The 20,134-nt window shown below is 41.8% G+C and overlaps 1 protein-coding gene across 1 annotated transcript in view; it reads left to right on the top strand.

The window, feature by feature from the left end:
* The window catches only part of LOC115078499, a 167,127-nt gene that overhangs the window by 75,932 nt on the left and 71,061 nt on the right, over positions 1-20,134 (top strand). Inside the window, exon 3 of the mRNA XM_029581424.1 lies at positions 18,628-18,656. Coding sequence (XP_029437284.1) covers positions 18,628-18,656 — 29 coding nt within the window. The remainder of the gene's footprint in view (positions 1-18,627; positions 18,657-20,134) is intronic.

Here is a 20,134-nt window from a genome sequence, read left to right as displayed (position 1 = left end):
CAGTGTTTCTAAGTCATATTTTCCAATAGCCCCTTATCTCCCTCATCACAAACAAAGGAAGATTTTAAAAAAAGATATGTCCAATCCCATCAGCATAGCAGCCGAGACAAATGATGGCCCTGGTGCACTGCTTATTCTATCGATTTCCTTCCTCAAGAGAAAAATGGGTCTTCAACGTCCTCTGCCATCAGTAGATGTTTACTGAAAATGCAAAGGAGAAACTGTAAATCTAAAGTTACATCCTTCTAAGGATGTCAGCTGGGACCCAGCTGCATGTGCCTATGTGGCCTTTTTTGCAGACCTCGTCTTTCTGCCTATATGAGATGAGAAGAGGTTTTTGTTCGTCTGGCTCTCACTGTGACTATATAGCGGGAACTACCACCATGGCACAAGTTGTAACAAAAAGGTTCACACACCCTGTCACAGCAACTACAGAGGAAGATAGAGGAAGATACTTCACCACCATTTTTTTTACATCCAAGATTTACCAAGGACACTTATCCCAACTTTTTTGTTTTAATCTGCTCCCAAGAGTGAAACCTATGCTCAGGAAAAACTGAGGCTGCAAGGTAAAAATGCTGTTTGCATCTTCATTTGTTCATTTGTCTTATATATGTTTTGCACGGCTCTTCCTATCTTTGCTCAGTGAAATACTCTTTATCAGATAAAAACAAATCTGAGAAAAAGAGCTGTGTCTCTTCAATTACAATTATTATTATTTCTGTTAACTCAGGCTATGGGCAAATGCAGCTCAGTGCACCATATAACAAATAGAGCTCTACATCTGCTCATTTGTAAGATATATTTAATTATTATTGTAACTATAAATCAGGACCTCATTGAATTTAATCAAAATATTCCCAGGACAGTACAGAAACAACTGCTTATAGTATAGGCCAGGTGAAGGGACATATTGGGGGTTTTTTTCCTGCAAGTCCACAGGTTTTCTTACTTATATTTCGGATGCTCAGCACTGCTCTTCAGTTTCCCATCTCCCCTTTTTGCAGTTAAAATTCAGGTTATTGCCCAGGTCTGTATCACTGTGACAACTACCACAGTGATTGTTCCTGGTACAAAAACAGAATCCATGGTCCTTGTAAGCTGTGCTCATATGCCTAAGCCCACAGGAAAACACAGCATTTGTTTATTTATTTGGATGTTTAGATCCCGCTTTTCAGTAAGGTACTATAGCTATTTCCTATCCCCATGCACAAGAAAATAAAAACAGAGAACACAGCTGCACACATTTGTGCACTGCATCACCTCCGCAGAACCTTTTTATGAGGCACACAACAATTAGAGGGAACACTGATTTAAAAAAAAAAAAACAAAAAATCCATAACTGATGCCATTAGTTTGTGTCAGGAAACATTTATGTCCTCTTCAAACAGAAAATGTAGGTTAACTCCTATTTCAGGAAGCCCGGTGCTTACTTTTTACGGACATTGTCTATATGAAAACTGACTGTGTCCTCTAAAGGGCAGAATGAATGTTTGAATAACCATCACTGCTAGCTTTGGAGAGCACTGACACTGAGGACCGACGGGAAAACTGTACAAAGCTGTTATGCATGAGATTGCCTGGGTCCTTTCTTCAGATGAATGTGCCACAAGCTGCCAGGAATTCAGCTTTCTCCCAAAACAAGAAGGATACACAAATGCTTTACACAATTAACCCACAATGAAATAACTCAAGGGTCCCCTCTCCTTTTTTTGTGACACACAGACTGTGTACTCAATAGGAGTCCAATACTAGAAAATATTTCTTTCTTTGTATCTATGAATAGCATCTTTGGAAAACAGAGAACAAGAAAAATGTGTTTAAGATAGGCAGGTATTAATGTGCAAGCCTTCTCTCTCTCTCTCCTTCTCACTTCTGATTCATTAATCTTAGGATTTCAAAAGTAATCATTTTAGACAGTAGTGACCCTTAAAGGTTTTTGAATGACTCTGAGCCACTGTGGCTGGCTGGGGAGTGGGCATGGTGATAAACACCACTGTAAAGCCTCAAAGAAAGCAGCATTCATTTCAGTATCAACTTCTTATAGTGGACACTCTCTGCTCTTTCGATTCGTTAGTATAACCTGCTATGGTCTGTAGAGGTTCTTGAATGGCTGTGAATTACTCTGATTATATCTGGAACACTAAAACCTATCAACCTACAGAAACCTTCACCAATTCACCCATCAAGTAATTCCAACAGTAAGTCTCTCTTTTCAGAGTCATTGCTCTGACCAACATCCTTATAAGGAATCTTATGATGTGCATTTGTTTTTGTATGAGGGTACATCACTGTGACTATATGGGGGCAGCACTATGGTAAACACCAATACAAAAACTTACAGCAAATTATTTACAAATTTCACCACAAAAGCAGCTGAGAGCAGTGCAATTTTGCTAGAACATGCCTAGACGCTAAATTACATTTAAATCTCCCTTATTCTTGGAAGATATGTAGGGTTTAAAAAGGCACTAATTAAAAGGAGCTTCAGCACTGCAGACTACAGATAAGTAGGAAAATTGTGGGGGGGGGGGGGGGGGAAGGAGTGAGATTCCTACTGATACGTGTGCCTGAGCTTCAGACCAACATGGAGACGGCAACTGACCCAGAATCATCTGCTATCTTAGCCTTTCTGGTTATGTGAACTTTAAATGCCTTACTGAGACTGACCTGGAGGAATTCCAAGGACACCTGGACAGCAGAATGGTCAGAACCTCAGGTTAGAATGTCATTAAAGGGGCAACTGTAACAGGGGCATCTGTAAACACAGCCTAAGATGTAACGATTGCCCTGAAACGCAAGATTTTAACAGAACAAAGGATTATCTAAAGAGTGATGGTAAATGGGCCCCAACTTGTAGAACTGGTCAAGGTAGTTTAGGGATTATTTATCATGCTGTTGACATGACAACCTATGTAAATGATTCTCCAGGTGGTCACGCAACTTAAGAATTTCTGACCTAGTACTGTATTGTATTTTACTTATAGAAGAAGGATCAGTCCATGTATACAACCAGATGCTGGTTGGTCAGTTTGTCAGAGAGATAGCTTCAGCATCTCCCAAGAATACTTATATTGCTCAATAAAATATTATAACTTCTACAAAATCTAAGTGTTCTGGCATCCATGGAGAAGCATCATAAGCATGTTTGGTACATAACACTACCTACTTCTAAAGTGATGAAAAGCCTACAAAATTGGCAGTTTTGTTGGGTAAACCTCAAACTATGAAAAACAACTTTCAAAGTGAAGGAAGTTCACTTCTGAGGAAGAAGCAAGATGGCGGCATGACCAAGGCTGAGTTAAGCTGTTCTCTGTTTGCCTCTTTTTAATTTGAAATTACCTCTTAGTGATGCCTTCTAAATGTAAGGGAAAGGTCAGGGTCTTCCCTCCAGACCTGATTTACTCCCTGGTCATCAGAAAATCTCATTTCCAGTGGGCCAGGGCCAGGGCCGGTGCAAGTTTATTAAGTGCCCTAGGTGAACCTTCTGCCTTGCATCTCCCCCCTCCCCTGTCTCGGCCCTGACTCCTACCTCATTCGTGCCTGCCACGTGGGTGCTTCTCTGGGCCACAAGCAGAATGGACACTGCTCTCAGCCCGCCAAATCTCTACTCTTTGCCGTGAGTGGGATAGGTTCCACTTGCAGCCCCATATGATTTCTCCTTGGTGCACCCTAATAGTCGGCGCCTGTGGCAACTACCTAGTTCGCCTAATGGGACACGCCAGCCCTGCCCGGTACTCTGTTTGTCGGAGGGAAGAATTCCCCATTGTTGGCGTCAGTGAGGGAGCATCATCACTGCTATGGGAGGAGGTTTCCCTCAGCCCTCTTGGCCAGTGCCTACCCCTGCAGAGAGATTTGACTTTCCCAAGTCTGCCTGATTCATCACTGCTTGATGATTCTACTGCGGTGCCAGCTTGGAAGGGGCAGCTGTGTCTGCGGCATCTTCAACTAGCTTATTGCTAGGCAGATTGAACTGCCTCAGCGAGCCGACCCAGGAACAAGGTATACCTGTGCAGATGGAGGATGGGACTCCTGGAATGATGGTCTCAGGGCCATCTTCAGCAGTGATTGAGGAGTCTGATCTACGGGATGAGTCTTTCTCTATGCCAACTAAACCAGAGGTGGTCACTTTACACTCTATTTGGGATCTGATGACACTCTTTGGACTCTCATTAAACAAGTGTGAAAGAAAGATTGATACCTTAACCTCTTCATTAGAACCTATGGTATTACAACATGGGGGTCAGATTTTGGAGCATGCATCAAAAATCAATGTTCTTGAAAAGGAAATTGCAGAAATAAAACCCTTTCCACCCATTGGCTTGCATCCTCCCCTATTTGGACCTTTAAAGTTCTATATGACTGAGCAAACATTCAAGCTCCTCCCATTTTTTTTCAACATGTACCCACCACATACCCTGATCACGCTCTGTGTTCTGTCTCTAGCATACTTAAATATTTTCATAATTGTAGTTGCCACTATCTCTGCTGAAGGCTATTCCAGGCAATTATTATCTTCTCAGCAAGGAAGCATTTGCTCATGTTTACTCTGATCATCCCACCCCCCTGCAACTTCATATTATGAACTTTTGTCCTTGAATGCACATTAATCAACTAGAATCCACATTGCTAAACGTGAACTGCAAATATAAATGTATTTAATTGATTATAAACTTTCCGCAGGAGGGAACGTCTACAACTATTCTTAATCTCTGACCTGTGCTAGTCATCCCTTCCTTGTAATGCACCCCCATGTTGACATATCGATCCACTCATTGCACAAGCAAGCAAAACTCCTAAATATACTCCCCGGCATGAAAGCATCCCATCCCCGCCAGCAAATGTCCCTGGGGACCGTTTGATTAAGAACCTAAGAACATAAGACATTGCCATGCTGGGTCAGCCCAAGGGTCCATCAAGCCCAGCATCCTGTTTCCAACAGTGGCCAATCCAGGCCATAAGAACCTGGCAAGTACCCAAAAACTAAGTCTATTCCATGTAACCATTGCTAATGGCAGTGGCTATTCTCTAAGTGAACTTAATAGCAGGTAATGGACTTCTCCTCCAAGAACTTATCCAATCCTTTTTTAAACACAGCTATACTAACTGCATTAACCACAACCTCTGGCAACAAATTCCAGTGTTTAATTGTGCGTTGAGTGAAAAAGAACTTTCTCCGATTAGTCTTAAATGTGCCACATGCTAACTTCATGGAGTGCCCCCTAGTCTTACTACTATCCGAAAGAGTAAATAACTGATTCACATTAACCCGTTCTAGACCTCTCATGATTTTAAACACCTCTATCATATTCCCCCTCAGCCGTCTCTTCTCCAAGCTGAAAAGTCCTAACCTCTTTAGTCTTTCCTCAAAGGGGAGCTGTTCCATCCCCTTTATCATTTTGGTTGCCTTCTCTGTACCTTCTCCATCATAATTATATCTTTTTTGAGATGATGACGTGTGCCATAGAGCTAGAAAAGTAACCAGTGAGTGAAAGTACTGTCGGTCAATACTCAGTGATGCTTCCTATGTCGGTAGGGGCCTGCCTTTATGCAGATCAGCGTGGGTAGATCAAGATAACCGACTATGGTCCACAATTCTTTTCCAGACTGATAAGAGATATGCTCTGGTGTCTCAAATTAAAATGAAATTAATTAATTAAAGAATCTATCAGAATTCTATGGAGTTTCATCAGAGATATATTCAGCTATTCAAAGTTTTGACTTTCTTTAAGAATTCTTTTTCTTGCCTTTCTTTACGGCTGTAGGCTCTGTCAGATGCAATAAAGGGAATGCATTACAGCCCAGTGATACCACTAAGAGTTTCTGCTGCATTTTGGGTTTTTTTTTTAGGGGTGTAGAGATGTTTCTGAAATGACCAAGGTGGCAATGACGTTTGAAGGACATCGCACACAGATCACTCGATCAACCTCTAAGTTCTGATTTGGAGAGAGGTAACGGACTTTTGAGTAACAATTGTTTCTGTGGAGGCAGTTAATATTCAGTGGGTCCAGGCTACAGTTAAGTGGAACTTTTCAAATGCAACTTCTGAAAATAAGATTAATGAGGGCAACGGAGAAAAAGCTGGATCCTTGCCAGGAGCCAACTCATTTTTCTGATGCTCTAGGAGGTGAAGGGAAAAAAACAGGAAGATTTTCACCACAAGACACGGAAGGAAAAAGCGGTTGGTCTTAAATATTGAATGTAGCTCAAAGTTCATTGGTTCAACTTCTACTTTTTTAACGTAAGAAATTTACTTTTGAAAGAAAATGTATTGACTTGAAAATATTTGAGCTATTTATTATGAAATGGAACATAAAGTTCCATCAAAACTCTCCACATAAACTCTAATATTAATTGCTTTTTTTTGTGCTACATGTTTTAAACATTTTCTATTGAAAATAATCCATTGCTGTTGATTTTTGTGTCTGCATAAGGATGACAGGCAGAAAGGTAATCAGTTACAAAAGGTAAAACTGACTACTTTACAGGGTGCAAATATTCTTGCTGGAAAACCCTTCACGTTCAATAATACAAAACAACGTTTTCAAACATTAAAGCACTAGGGGTATTTATATTCTACAGAACAGGTTTCTGTGGGGTTTAGAGATGTAATGTGCACATCCGTGACAGAGTGCATTTCTCCTGAGGGTATTTTTGTATTGAGTTCAGTCGCTGTGACCCCTCCCCATCCACTGTGATACCCTCCTATAGAAAAAAAAAACCCTCCTTTTAAGTTTTGCAGAGGAGCTCCAAACTCCATCATTTTCTCTATCTCAGTAATTGCCAGGTTCTTGTAGCCTGGATTGGCCACTGTTGGAAACAGGATGCTGGGCTTGATGGACCCTTGGTCTGACCCAGCATGGCAATGTCTTATGTTCTTAGGTTCTTAATCAAACGGTCCCCAGGGACATTTGCTGGTGGGGATGGGATGCTTTCATGCCGGGGAGTATATTTAGGACTTTTCCTTGCTTGTGCAATGAATGGATGGATATGTCAACATGGGGGTGCATTACAAGGAAGGGATGACTAGCACAGGTCAGAGATTTGGGTGGGGGGTATTGGACAGGGGGTGCCAGAGACCCTTGGTGCGCCACTGGGTTCTTGTGATTCCGTATAAATAAAGCTGGGCCCTCTTCTGCTCCATTGGTCCAACGTTGTGTTGGTCTGTTTATTATAATGGGGGGAGTGGGGTAAATTGGGTTAAGGGAAAGGACAGGGGGTGAGGCTGCAAATGTTAGCTCCAATCTGCAAGGGAGGGGCCTGATTTACAAAGACTTTTTTTCCATTCTGTACCTATGGGAAATAAATCTTAGTAGAAATCAGGTCCCTAAGAGTTCTTAATTCATCTGGTATAATATACTAAAACTGCAACAAACCTAGCACTTCAGTCTTCCCTGCCATTCTCCCATCCACATATTTTGGCTTATTGTCCCTGTGGTATATACTTTTTTTTTCTGCATTGTTTATGCTTTATGATCTATGTAAAATGTTCCTTAATTAAAAACCAATCTATTCTGTTAATTATTATTTCCCTAAGGATTGTCTGGGATAAAACTTAAGTACCAAGGCATCACGGTTTCCAACAGAGGCAATTCTTGTACTGGTCTGTTCAGTACAGAATTTCCAAAATCCTGCATTTATGCCTCATTCATCTTCTGGAGCACCATGAAGGTACAGAGAAGGACAGCCAAAATGATAAAGGGGATGGAACGGCTGTCCTATGAGGAAAGGCTGAAGAGGTTAGGGCTGTTCAGCTTGGAGAAGAGACGGCTGAGGGGGGATATGATAGAGGTCTTTAAGATCATGAGAGGTCTAGAACAGGTAAATGTGAATTGGTTATTTACTCTTTCAGATAACAGAAGGCCTTGGGGGCACTCCATGATGTTAGCATGTGGCACATTTAAAACTAATCAGAGAAAATCCTTTTTCACTCAATGCTCAATAAAGCTCTGGAATTGTTGCCAGAGGATGTGGTTAGTGCAGTTAGTGTAGCTGGATTTAAAAAAGGTTTGGATAAGTTCCTGGAAGAGAAGTCCATTAACAGCTATTAATCAAGTTTACTTAGGGAATAGCCACTGCTATTAATTGCATCAGTAGCTCGGGATCTTCTTAGTGTTTGGGTAATTGCCAGGTTCTTGTGGCCTGGTTTGGCCTCTGTTGGAAACAGGATGCTGGGCTTAATAGATCCTCAGTCTGACCCAGTATGGAAACTTCTTTTGCTCTTAACTCTACTCACTTGTCTTCCTCTATGGTTCTCTAGTACTTTAGGTAGATAATAATATTGAGTTCCCTACTTAAATCAACACTAGCCCTCCCGTACTCAAGCTTCTCCCTCATTTCTTCTATTACCTTCCATCTGCTTTTACCACTGTGTTCTGCCCCATGCTTGGTTACATTCTGTCATGGTTTTGGGTGCCACTACCTCAGGCAATAGACTTTTCCAGGCATGCATGTACCCTCCCAGTAGAAAGCCCACTATATTTTGTCTTGTATCTTCTGATTCTTCTTCTCTGCAACTTCATATCATGAATGTACATTAAATGCTCTGAGATGTTAACTAGAATTTGTACAAAAGAATGTGCATTTCTAAATGTGAAATGTAAATAGAAATGGGCTTTGTAATTTATTTGTTTTCCGATAGTAAAGTCTTCTTGGTAAGGAGCTTCCATAGCAATTCTTTCTTTCCAGCTTGTATTATTTATTTATTTATTATTTATTTATTTATTTGCTGGTTTTGTATACCTTCATGCAGTATTCTATCACAATGGTTTACAAATCATAAGATAATAAAATAAACAGATGCGTAAACATAAAATGGTAAAATAAATATTTAAATACAATAATGATTTAAATACAAAATAAAATAATAAAACAATGAAAAATAAAAATGATAAAACTCAAAGTAAACATAAAACTAAAATAAGTACCTTAGAGTCTATATTATAACTTCAGCACTAAAAACAATGAAATTTGCTTCCCAAAGTGCTTTCCTGATCGTCATTCTGCTTCCTGAAAGGCCTTCATGAAGAGCCATGTTTTTAGGTCTTTCTTAAAGGTTTTTAAATTATTTTGTAAGCACAATTCGACCAGTAAGGTGTTCCATAGCTTAGGTCCTGCTATTGAAATAGCCCTTGATCTGACCTTGCTTAAATGTGCCGTGCAAATTGATGGAACGGTTAGAAACCCTAATTTAGGGACCTTAAATTGCACTGAGGTGTGTGAAGGTGAATAGACATATTTAGCCACTCTGTTTGCTCTCCATTTATTATTTTATGTAATATACAAAGTACTTTGTAGTCAATGCAATATTTAATGGGTAACCAGAGTAGAGATAGTACAATGGGAGTTAGTCCATCTTTGCTTGTAATGAATCCCTGTGCTGACTTACCCATTTTTCCCCTGTAGTCAAGCAAACACAAATCATAATTACACGCCCTAACAAGAAGGTCACCTCCATCCGTTTTCCCCATCAAATGTCCCTAAGATTTGATCGACTGAGGTACAGAATAAGGTAGGAGGTTTAGAACTAGTCTGCAAAAAACAAAATGGAGTTCTTGTAGGGGAGTATATCACAGTGTACTGGGGGGACACGGTGACTGAAGTCATTACAAATACCTAAAAAAAAATTAATTCTGTCAACATCATTTTTTATATTCTATTTTTAAATACCATTCAAGCCTTTTTGTATAGACTAAAAAAAACAGCTTATTAATATTTGAGCTACATTCAATACTTAAGACCAACCGCCTTTCCCTTCTGTGTCCTGTTGTGCAATTCTTCCTTTTTTTTCTCTCTCTTCATCTCTTAGAACATCAGAAATATGAATAGGTTACTGGCAGGGATCCAGCTTTTCTCCATGGCCCTCATTAATTCCTCCTTGCTCAGAAGTTGCACTTGAAAAGACCTAGTTCATCTGCCGCCTGGACAAACTGAACATTAACTGTTCTTGTTTGTTTCCTTGCCACCTTCTTCTGTGGCATTAGATCTCAAAGTCAGAGCTTAGATAGAAGTTGACTGTGATCCGTGTGCCGTGTACTACAAAAGTCATTGCCACCTGTTAATCCCAGCAGCATCTCTGCACCCCTCCAAAACTCCAGCCGAAAATCTTAGTGTCCTTGTCATAGTGTAGCTGATGGCACTGCGGTCCGAAAGAGGAACAAGACAAGTGGTGTATCATCTGCCCTGGTACAATCCTTTAACCACAGCCGACATGGCCCACAGCCCCAAAAGAAAGGCGTAACAACGAATATCTTAAAGACTACTTGACAATAGAGTGGCTGTCAGTATCGCTTACAATGCTCCTGCCAGTTTGGAAACAAATGTGGATCATATTCAGTTTTCTTGATCTACCCACTCTTGTCTCTTTTTATTTGGTGAAAGGCAGGCTTCAATTTACATAGGGAAAGGCGTTGGCCTATTCACTGTCAGTACTTCAGAGATTGGTTTAATTTCTAGCAAAGTGACAGACGGGATCCTTATCATGCCACACGAACTCTGAAGATACCGTCAAGGAAAAGGAATGAGGTCCTTAGGAAAGCAAGAGTTAGGTTGACTAGACACTAACCAAACAAGTTACTAGATATTGCTGTAGACCCATCCAAATACAACCGATCGCACCCTTATTTGGTAACAAAAAATTAAAGATACAAGCCTTTATTTCACAACATAGCTATTCGAACACAATTGAAGTTGGATAGAAGACATTTCCTGTGCCAGTAACAGATAGGTTTATTGATAGTTTAAATAGTAGGCCAGAATTCACTCAGTCAGAACTTGGAGCTCCATTAAAGCCTTGAGATTGTTAACTAAATTCGGCCTGATAGTCATCCTACTGATGCCAGTAAAAGCGGTGGCTATTCACTAAGGGGCAGATTTTAAAAGGTGCGCGTGCACATCCGTGGGCGCGCTCTTCCCGGCGTGCACACATGGATGCACCGGTTTTATAACATGCACGCGCGTGTAATAAAAATCGGGTGGCCGTGTGCACATGCATGCTGGATTTTATAATCCACGCGCACACCTGCATGCGGCGCGCGCAAGGGGGGTGTACTTTTGCAGTGTGCGCGCAGCGACTCCAATTAAGGAGCAAACTGGGAGGGAACTTCCCTAACCCCCTGCCTAACCTTCCTTCCCCTTTCCCTCTCCTCTCCACCCCCTAAACCTATCCTACCTTTCCTTTTTCTTTTTATTTTGTTACTTGCTGCTCCTCCAGAGCAGAAGTGATTTACGCGCGCCGGCCGGCTGCTGGCAGGCGCTTTCCTGGGACAGCAGCTAATGGCCACTGCCCTGGCTAGCCTCCGTCCCACACCACCCCGCCCCTCTCCACCCAGAACATGCCCCCGGCCCACCTTCATTTCAGGGTTTACGTGCATGGCTGGGCCCATTTGAAAATTCGCCCGGTGCATGTAAGACCTGGTCACGCACGTAAATCCCGGGATTTACGCGCGCAGGAGTTTTAAAATCTGCCCATTAGCTTGATTAATAGCAGTTGCTGGACTTCTCCAGGAACTTATCCAAACCCATTTTAAACCCAGCTAAACTAACTGCCCTAATCATAGCCTCAGGCAATGAATTCCAGAGGTTAATTGTATCTTGAGTGGAAAATAATTTTCTCACTTTGTTTTAAATGTGCTACTTGCTAACTTCATGGAGTGCCCCCTAGTCCGTCTATTATCTGAAAGAATACATAATGCTTTGTGCATTTCATTCGATTGGAGAAACCTCTTAGGTAGCAAATCTCCTTTTCTATGCATATCATTAGATGAGCTGGGAGTAATGACCCGTATTTGTTTGGTCTCGTCCTCTCTTACGGTTTATGATTCTTCAGCATTATAAAGTGAACAAGGTTATACCCCAATGACAATGTTCTAGCATAAGACGACCTCTTTTGGATAGATGAGAAGTATCTCATCTTAGATTTTGTGGGCAAATCTTTAATAAATCTGACCTTTTATGTTTACATTGATAGATGCCTTGCCCTTTACTGTTCAAAGTTGACCTTACTGATCATAATTGAATTTGGTGGGGGGGCGGAGTTGCTGATACGAGTTTTAAGAAGCAGGAAGGGGGATATTTCCTTTGATCTGTACTCTGCAGCAGCAGAAAGGAAACTATGATAAATTTATTTATTTATTTATTTTTAGATTTTTATATACCGGTGTTCCTATATGAAATAAAGATCACATCGGTTTACATTGAAACAGAACATGAAAATTGCCAAAAGGCATTACATAGAACAAGGTTATGAAACTTGGAACAGTGTACATAAGTTCAAAATTTAATAATAACGTTGTAACATTGATGACCAAAAGATAAAGGAGAAAAAAAAAAAAAAAAAAGACTTAAACAATTAAGTTGACAGGTCTTATTGAGCATAAAAATTATAACGTATAAGTGAGAAAGTCTCAAGTGTCCTGCAAAATCTGCCAAAGGTTCAGCCGCTACAGTAAACGTCTGAATCAGGACAGAGATTTACTGCTCTCCAGGCAGGTGCTTCCTCCACAATCTTACTGAGAGCACAACCATCCCATCTTAACCAAAAAGAAAACCGTGAAAGATGAATCTTGCTATGGTCTAGCTATTCCCTCTACCTACCGTCACAGTGATGTAAACAAGAGAACACAAGAAGACACGAGAAAGTCCCTAGAAGTGCTCTCACCAAATCGTAGCCTCAGCCATCTAGAAAATGTAGAAAGCCAAAAGAGATGACCACTTTATCAGGCCTAGGAATTGTCTATAAAACTCCATGACTGTACAATCCAATTGTTTTCTTATTTTCTTGAAATGCTCTGAAATCTAAATGATACTTCCTGCAGTTAATGACAGATTCAGTGAACCGTACTAGTAGTGTGGCTCATTTTTGTAAGAACACCTGAGTGAAAATGTTCTTAGACACATTTTTTAAGACGGCGCCGGGGGCTTTGGAGCAATCTACAGGATACAGGAGCGTCTTAGTAGGGAAATGCATGGCGAAGCTGTGATCAATCCAGGCTGCTACCTCTTGTACGACAGGGGAGGGCAGGAAATTTGAATCAAACAGTTACCAACAAGGGCCATGATCTTGGGAGTTGATGAAACAGATAAGTATGGGAAAATAAGTGTGAAGCTTGCTGGGCAGACTGGATGGGCCGATTGGTCTTTTTCTGCCGTCATTTCTATGTTTCTATGTAACTTAGCGCAAAGGCTCATTTGGAGGGCATTTTGCACTACCCTTGTCAGCAGCAGGTAAAATCCATCGGATATATAAAATAACATGAGTACAAAAGTAATCTCTGCGCTGGAATTAAAAAAAAAAAGCCAGGCCTTAACTTTGCTACCACACTACTTCTCTGCTTTCCACTAAACCCCCCGTGCATAGGTCAGTGCTGCATTACAGGGCGTTCATTTTCCAGTCTCACATAGCCTTGCCAAGCCTGCCATAGATCTTAAAGTCTAAACTCTTCATGCTTCGGACATGAGCACCGCCTGCAACTTGTCGGGTTTTCTTGCGCTTCTCACGTGTCTGGTTTGTGTCATTTCATGGCATTGATAGCGATGTCCCTATTCTTACTGCTAGTGCTACAGCTGCTGCTGCTAGATTTTTTTCTGTCGCTAATGCTGTCGCTATTATTACTGCTGCTAGTAATGGTCATCTTTATGCTGCCAGGGATAACCCCAAGGCGAAATATATTCATCAGACGATATTGGCTTTATGGATTGATCCCACGACACAACCTTCGCTGAGAGCCTGGTACTCTAAACTTGCGTCAACTATGCAGCTGACACGACTAGATACTATTTCAACGGGCCGCACTTTGGATGCTACTTCTACGGCTCATTGGACTGCTTGTTTTGATTTACTACCTCTGGATATACAAACCCAACTCTTAAACACCGGATATCAAACTGCATGGACATAGCCGTGATTACCCCAATGCCTTTTGGTTCTCAGGTTTGATGGAAGTGTGCCATGTTTTCTCTTATAGATTTACTGTCAATGTGCACGCTTGATTCCACTGCTGTTTGTTCTTAAAACACCATCCCTTGGGGGGGGGGGGGGGGTTAGGGAGTTAGAGGGAGGATGGCTGGGTGGAAGTGTGAGTGTGCATGTGGTGGATGTTTTGTGACCTGAGTGGGGGGAGGGATATACACAGAAAAAAGAAGGGACGTGTGCGTGGCTGCAGCACTTGCATTGTTAATTGTATACCAGTTTGTTGAGCTATGTTTCTCTTATACTCTTGTTTCTGGATGGTATGAATTGCCTCTATTGAGGCTGATGTAGCTGTAGACGCATGTTCCCTAATAAAAATGATTTTGACAAAAAAAAAAAAAAGAGACTCTTTATGAGCTTAGCATAAGACCGTTGATACCCCCCTGCCCGGCCCAAGGGCGCAGCTTCCTGCCACCCACTGCGCCAGTGTGTGTTTGCAGGCGATCTGCAATACGTGTTTACTTGGAGAATGTAATATGCTATATAAATCATGGCTCCCTGTCATTTTGCTAGCCTAGCAGTGTAGTCGATAAAGAGAGGACCTTCCCATACAGGAAAATATAAGAAGAACTTCAGTGCCTTTTAACTCAGACCTCCGATCAGTTTCACTAATATTCCCCCCAAGTTCTGCTTAGTGCCAGGAAAAAAAAAGCACAAACACAAATCTCCCCAACTCATATCACAAGAGCACATCGGGGTCATTAAAGAGAAATCCACCCTAAAGGAAGCACAGATGCTTCCTGAACTGCAGTGAAGGCCACAACCCAGCTCTGAGCCCCGCCACCCCCTGATTAACACTGAAGATAAATGTCAGCTAGGGGCACTGTGGGTCCTCCAAGCCTCGCTTTTCTTAAAGGACATTAATCCCAGGTTTTAATTTGATTTTAACCCTAAAACCAGGACACACCGGGAACACATGCAGTTAGGTCAAGCAGATTTGCAGATTCTTGCAAACAGACCCTTAAAGAAAGCGTCCAAGGTGTTTGTCCCTGGGTCCTAAACGCTCTGGAACGTTTTAGGAGCGCAAATAAAATAGTTAATTAGTCGCAGAGAGGGATGATCTATTAAAAATATGCTCCAGTTTTGATCTAATCAGCAAAATTTGCATCAGATTAATCAATGAAATGAACCCATTATTTTCAATAGGGAAAACACTGGCACGGATCTTAAACAAAACTGAGCCCAGTTCTAACGGAAATGAGATTACTGAATATTTTTTTTAAGGTTGAGGTCTCTGTTTTTGGACCAACAGATAAATGATCCAAGGCATTATTGTGCATATAACCACACAGGTCCTGGCTTCCAATGCCTTCCAGTTAGAAGGCGTTACATGTTGCAAAGAATCTAATGAACATTCGCCACTAGCACCGTATCAAACTCAACTCTAAAAGATATCAATCGAGATTGGCTAATTCGTATGACTAGGTAGGTAGCTAGACGGACATAATGCTGTATAGATTTACTGTCCCTCCTCCTTTTTGACCTGCCTTGGTCCTGCTAGGAATTCATCCCCCCGGGACCACTGATCGTCGGAAGGGAGGAATGTAATATCCTTCCAAGAGGAGAAGGATGGAGCAGGGTAGGCAGCCAGCAGGAAGGAGGAGCACGTCGCTGTCCCTTTACCTGAGGTTGACATGTGGCCTCCATTTATTATGGGAAAATGGAAAGCTTGCTAGGCTTTGGGAGTGGAGAGAATGTAACTTGTGGGGTGGAGATTTTGTTTGTATGACAGCTGGGGAGAATATGACTTTGTGCCCAAAATACTCAAAAATAAAAAGTAATTTAATAAGGGATCGAGTAGGCTGGCCTTGCTCCCAGAGGATAACACCGTCTAGCAGTTGGACTTTTCCCATGTGCCACCCCCTGCGCAATTCTCCTTGACTCTGGATAGGGCTACAGAGTGATCCGTGGATGCCGCAGGATGCACACTAGTCGCCTGCCCAGGGCAGTAGAGGTGGGGAGGTAGATCCCCCCCCCCCCCCCCCCCCGCGGGCTGCTGGAAGGATAGACGAATACTGGCGAGCTCCAGACTGATCGCTGGGATTGAGGAGAGGGGGCTCAGTGTACTCCAGGGGTGCCAGTAAATCCATGGAATTGTGAAACTTTGCTAGGCTGATTCGGGGCCTTCTCTTTAGATAATGTTTGTTGACCATGAAGCTGCAGCCCTGTTTTATTCCTCACCAATGTCTTATGCGTCTGTGGTTGCCACTGGGAGGGGGATGAGCAGACGGCAGGCACATTCTGAGGAGGGAATCATCTCTGACTGCAAGATTTTATTCTCATGTAGAAGAAGCTTTAGGAATTCAGCAGCTTGGAAATAATAAACCCACTGTGCAGTCTGTTTCATAAAGACTCTCTCATGCAAATCTACTTCCCTTTCACCTTTTAACGCACCCTGCAGAACAACCGTGCTCAGGTTTCACTCAAGCAATAGCAGCCATGTGCATTTTCTTCAATTCTTTACGTTTTCTGGGTAAGTTGGATATTCCAGTCACCCAATATTCGGCATTTTTTTTTATTATTATTATTATTATTATTTTACTTCTAAGATCACAATTCTTTCCGCCCAATGTAGTGAATGCCTTGGTTACACGGTCTTGAAATGTGTTTATCTGTTTTTTCAGGGGTTCATTCCCCGATAATCCTGACCCAGTCTGGTGCAGAAGTTAAAAAGCCCGGGGATAACGCCCTCGTGTCCTGCAAAGCCTCGGGGTTCTGGTTCGGGGCTCCGCCAGGCTGCCGGCCAAGGACTGCAATGGGTCGGAGAGATGAAGGGAGACTCAAGCACTGAAAACTTTGTCCACTTTAAAGAGCGTTTCACTATCTGGCGAGAAACCTCCAGGAGCCCTGCTGGACTTGCAGATCGCCAGACTGAAGATCCATCTATTATTGCCCCCAAGTACTGGGGGAGCTCCACAGTGCCGTGTCCCTCTTCCAAAACCAGACAGCCTCGCCCTTTCGTCTGGCTACAGACGGAATAAAGATGAAGAGTGATAAGTTTACGAGAGAAACTCTTCAGAGAGCAAAGGTTGAAATGAGGTCTTCATAAGGCTGGCCAACGTTTCGGGCCACTAAGGCCCCTTCTTCACGTGTGGTCAGAGATAGAATTCGTGGGAAAGAGAAGGTAACCTGTCCCTTCTAAGGGGACATTCAACTCCAGCCCCTTCTAAAGACAGCAGGGAAACATTTTCCGTATGGAAAGGCGGCGGAATGGAAGGGAAACGTCTTTGTGGCTGCTGCTCGCTGCTTTCCTTTCATAGCCCATCTTGCCCACCTCGTTCTCCATGGGAGGACGCCTCCTTCTTTCGTCGGTCCTTCTCGGGGGTTTTTGTTCCCCCTGCTGCATTGCACATTTGGGATATAACTTAGCAAGCACACAGTGGTGGCTGGGCTTTCAATCGGTGGGAATGGCGTTTGGGGAAACGTTTAGAGAGAGCTCTCATCTGCGCCTGTTCCTCTGCAGCGTGCACAGTGGCGATTTATGCATCACGGAGTTCCTAGGGGAAATCTAGGGGATTCAAGGGCCCCTGGTTACGGCAGCCACTGGAAAGGCATTTTAACATTACGAAATATAATAAAGCATTTGGAGATAGATGGGGAAAGGAGACCCTGCAGAGTTTACTCCAAATGTCTTCAATGAAAATATCATAGTATTTTCAATAAGAAAAAAAAAAAACTAGGAGTAATATTTGGACTGGAGCAAAACGGTCACACATTTCCCCTCTTAAATGTGTCAAATGGCTGAGCTAAATGAAAGTACAAGAAAAATGGGCTAGCCTCAGTTGAATTAAGCATGTTTTAATATGCAGATGGCATACAATATTGTCCTAGTTAACTTTCTTTGAGGACTGATATTCACAGTGCAATAGAAGCTGGAATAAAGACCTTCAGAATATAAACTAGCTATTTGGTTTTGATGTAGCTTGCTTGTCTGTTTTTAACAAGCCTCTAATTCAAGCCCTGAAAATAAGCTTTGTTTTTGTATGATCCTACTGGAAATGAACAACATTGTGTAACTGGGGTGCATTCGATATCTGGGGACAAGGAACCACAGTCACAATGACGACAGGTAAATATATCCAGAGTATGATCTGTGTGACATGCAAAAAATATCAAATATTTGATTGCAAATTGTTGCAAACAAGATGTTTTAAAATGCTGAATGGGACAACAAATGAATATAGAAAAATGTGCTGACTGGAATATGGGGACAACAAGAATGCATAATGTGAGTGGGGCTTTGGTCTGATATGAGGAGTGGGATCTAGTAATCTGCTAACGGGGGTGAATTCCACTACTGAGGAAAAGGCACAGCGATCACAGTGACATCAGGTAAGGCTTACTTAAGTACTTTTTTATTTTTTAAGATGGCTTAATATATACTTACATATACAGACCAAAATGACTTAACGCTAAAAAGGAGTTGAAAAGGGTTTTGCAATGATCTGGGCAGCAAAGTTTAGTGTTCTGATAGTTAGGGAGCAATGGGGTTGGAGGACCTTAGTGACAGTCAATGCAGGTAAGATTAATTCAACTAGGTCTCAGTTCTGGCACTCTAATAGGAAATGCATTTTTAAATTCGAGATACCACAAATGTTTCCACAGAGTTAAAAGGGGAAATCTAGTTATTTGCTTAGTGGGGTTCTTGCTTCTTGAAGTCAGGGGACCCTGGTCACGGTAACCACAGGTAAGACATTCTAAAATATTCTTTCAGTCGTTAATATAGAATATATATTCTTTTAGCATGCTGTTGAAAAACTCACCTTTCAAGGGCATTTTAGTGACAGAATCCCATATTTCAAGGCTGAGGAGGAAGGTTATAGACAAGATATGATAACGAGTTTTCTAAGGATTTTCGTTTTACATTTAAAAAGTTAAAAGTAATGAGACAATATCAGCCCAACAATTATACCAGAGAAGCCACAGATCTACAAAGTGTATTTTTTTTGTACAAGGTGAACAGATAAGAATAGTTTTGTGTACCATTATTTCATACAAGGAATTCTGGTGACCATTAGGTCAGATACAAGTTACCCTATGTAACATACATTTATTTATTTTATAATCGGTTAGCAGATCGTTTATTCGAGCAGATAATAGTTATATTCAAGTCTTGCAGACTACTACCACCCGTGGATATTTTAGTTTTCTACTCTAAATTCATCCAAACATGCAAAATAATGAAAGTGTGTCAGGACATAGGTGATGCAAACTTTGGGATAGTAATTCATGCACAACATATATGTTTAAGATTATGTTCATGAACAAAGACAAAATTGGTACCAGTGTGACTAACTCCTGAATTTTAAATATTAAACACACAAGTAACTAAGACACAATTGAAATTTTGAGTCAGTTTAAGCAAAGAAATGGAGCACAGGGAAGGAGACATCTGGCCTAGGATGTTAGAGAACATCTGCTCTTGTGCTATCAGCTGGGGCCATGGGTCAATGCTCCCTGAGACCTTTCCAAATCTGCTCATATTTTAGGAGTTATTCTGCCGTGGTTAAGGTTCGCTCATTCCCTGTTTTAAAGGCGATGGGAAGATGAAGAAATGCACGATAATTGACATTTTAAAATGTCAGAAAGGGGGAGGTAAAAAAAAAAAAAATCCGGTAGTTCTGTCTGCCAGCAATGAAAAGCTCCTGTTTAAGAATCCATGAAAGAGAAATGGGGGAAAGAGCTTAAAAGGAGGTGTCAAAGATATTTAACATTGGACCCCGAGGTGCCAGTGCAGGGATTAGTCATGGGTTTAACATGAGCTAAGACCATTGACCGCGGTGACTGCCGAGGACAAGGGACCAAGCTGAGAATCGCTGCAAGTGCAGAAATGGCTTTTATTCCTTCAACCGTTAGATTTGGAAATCTATATAAATATAAACATGAAGTTGTGCTGTAAGAGACCAGCAAAATAGCGGTGCTTGTGTTCCCAGCACTTAAGTCGGAGGCGCAATGGGATTTTGAACGCTCACAAGTTGTTTAGTGATCGCTGTGCTACTATGGCTACTTCGATTACTGGGGACCAGGGACATCCATGGTCGTCACCACAGGTAAATTAAATAACCCAGCTTACTAACTGGATTTATAAGCTTGGGAGGGAAAATGGCAGTTTTCTAAATCAAATATAGTCGCCCAAATAGTGTAGAATTTGAGATGCAGGAAGAA

The sequence above is a fragment of the Rhinatrema bivittatum genome, chromosome 16, assembly GCF_901001135.1.
Source record: "Rhinatrema bivittatum chromosome 16, aRhiBiv1.1, whole genome shotgun sequence".
Lineage (NCBI taxonomy): Eukaryota > Metazoa > Chordata > Amphibia > Gymnophiona > Rhinatrematidae > Rhinatrema > Rhinatrema bivittatum.
Note: the sequence above shows the minus strand (reverse complement) of the source record. Positions and strands in the feature narration are given on the sequence as shown.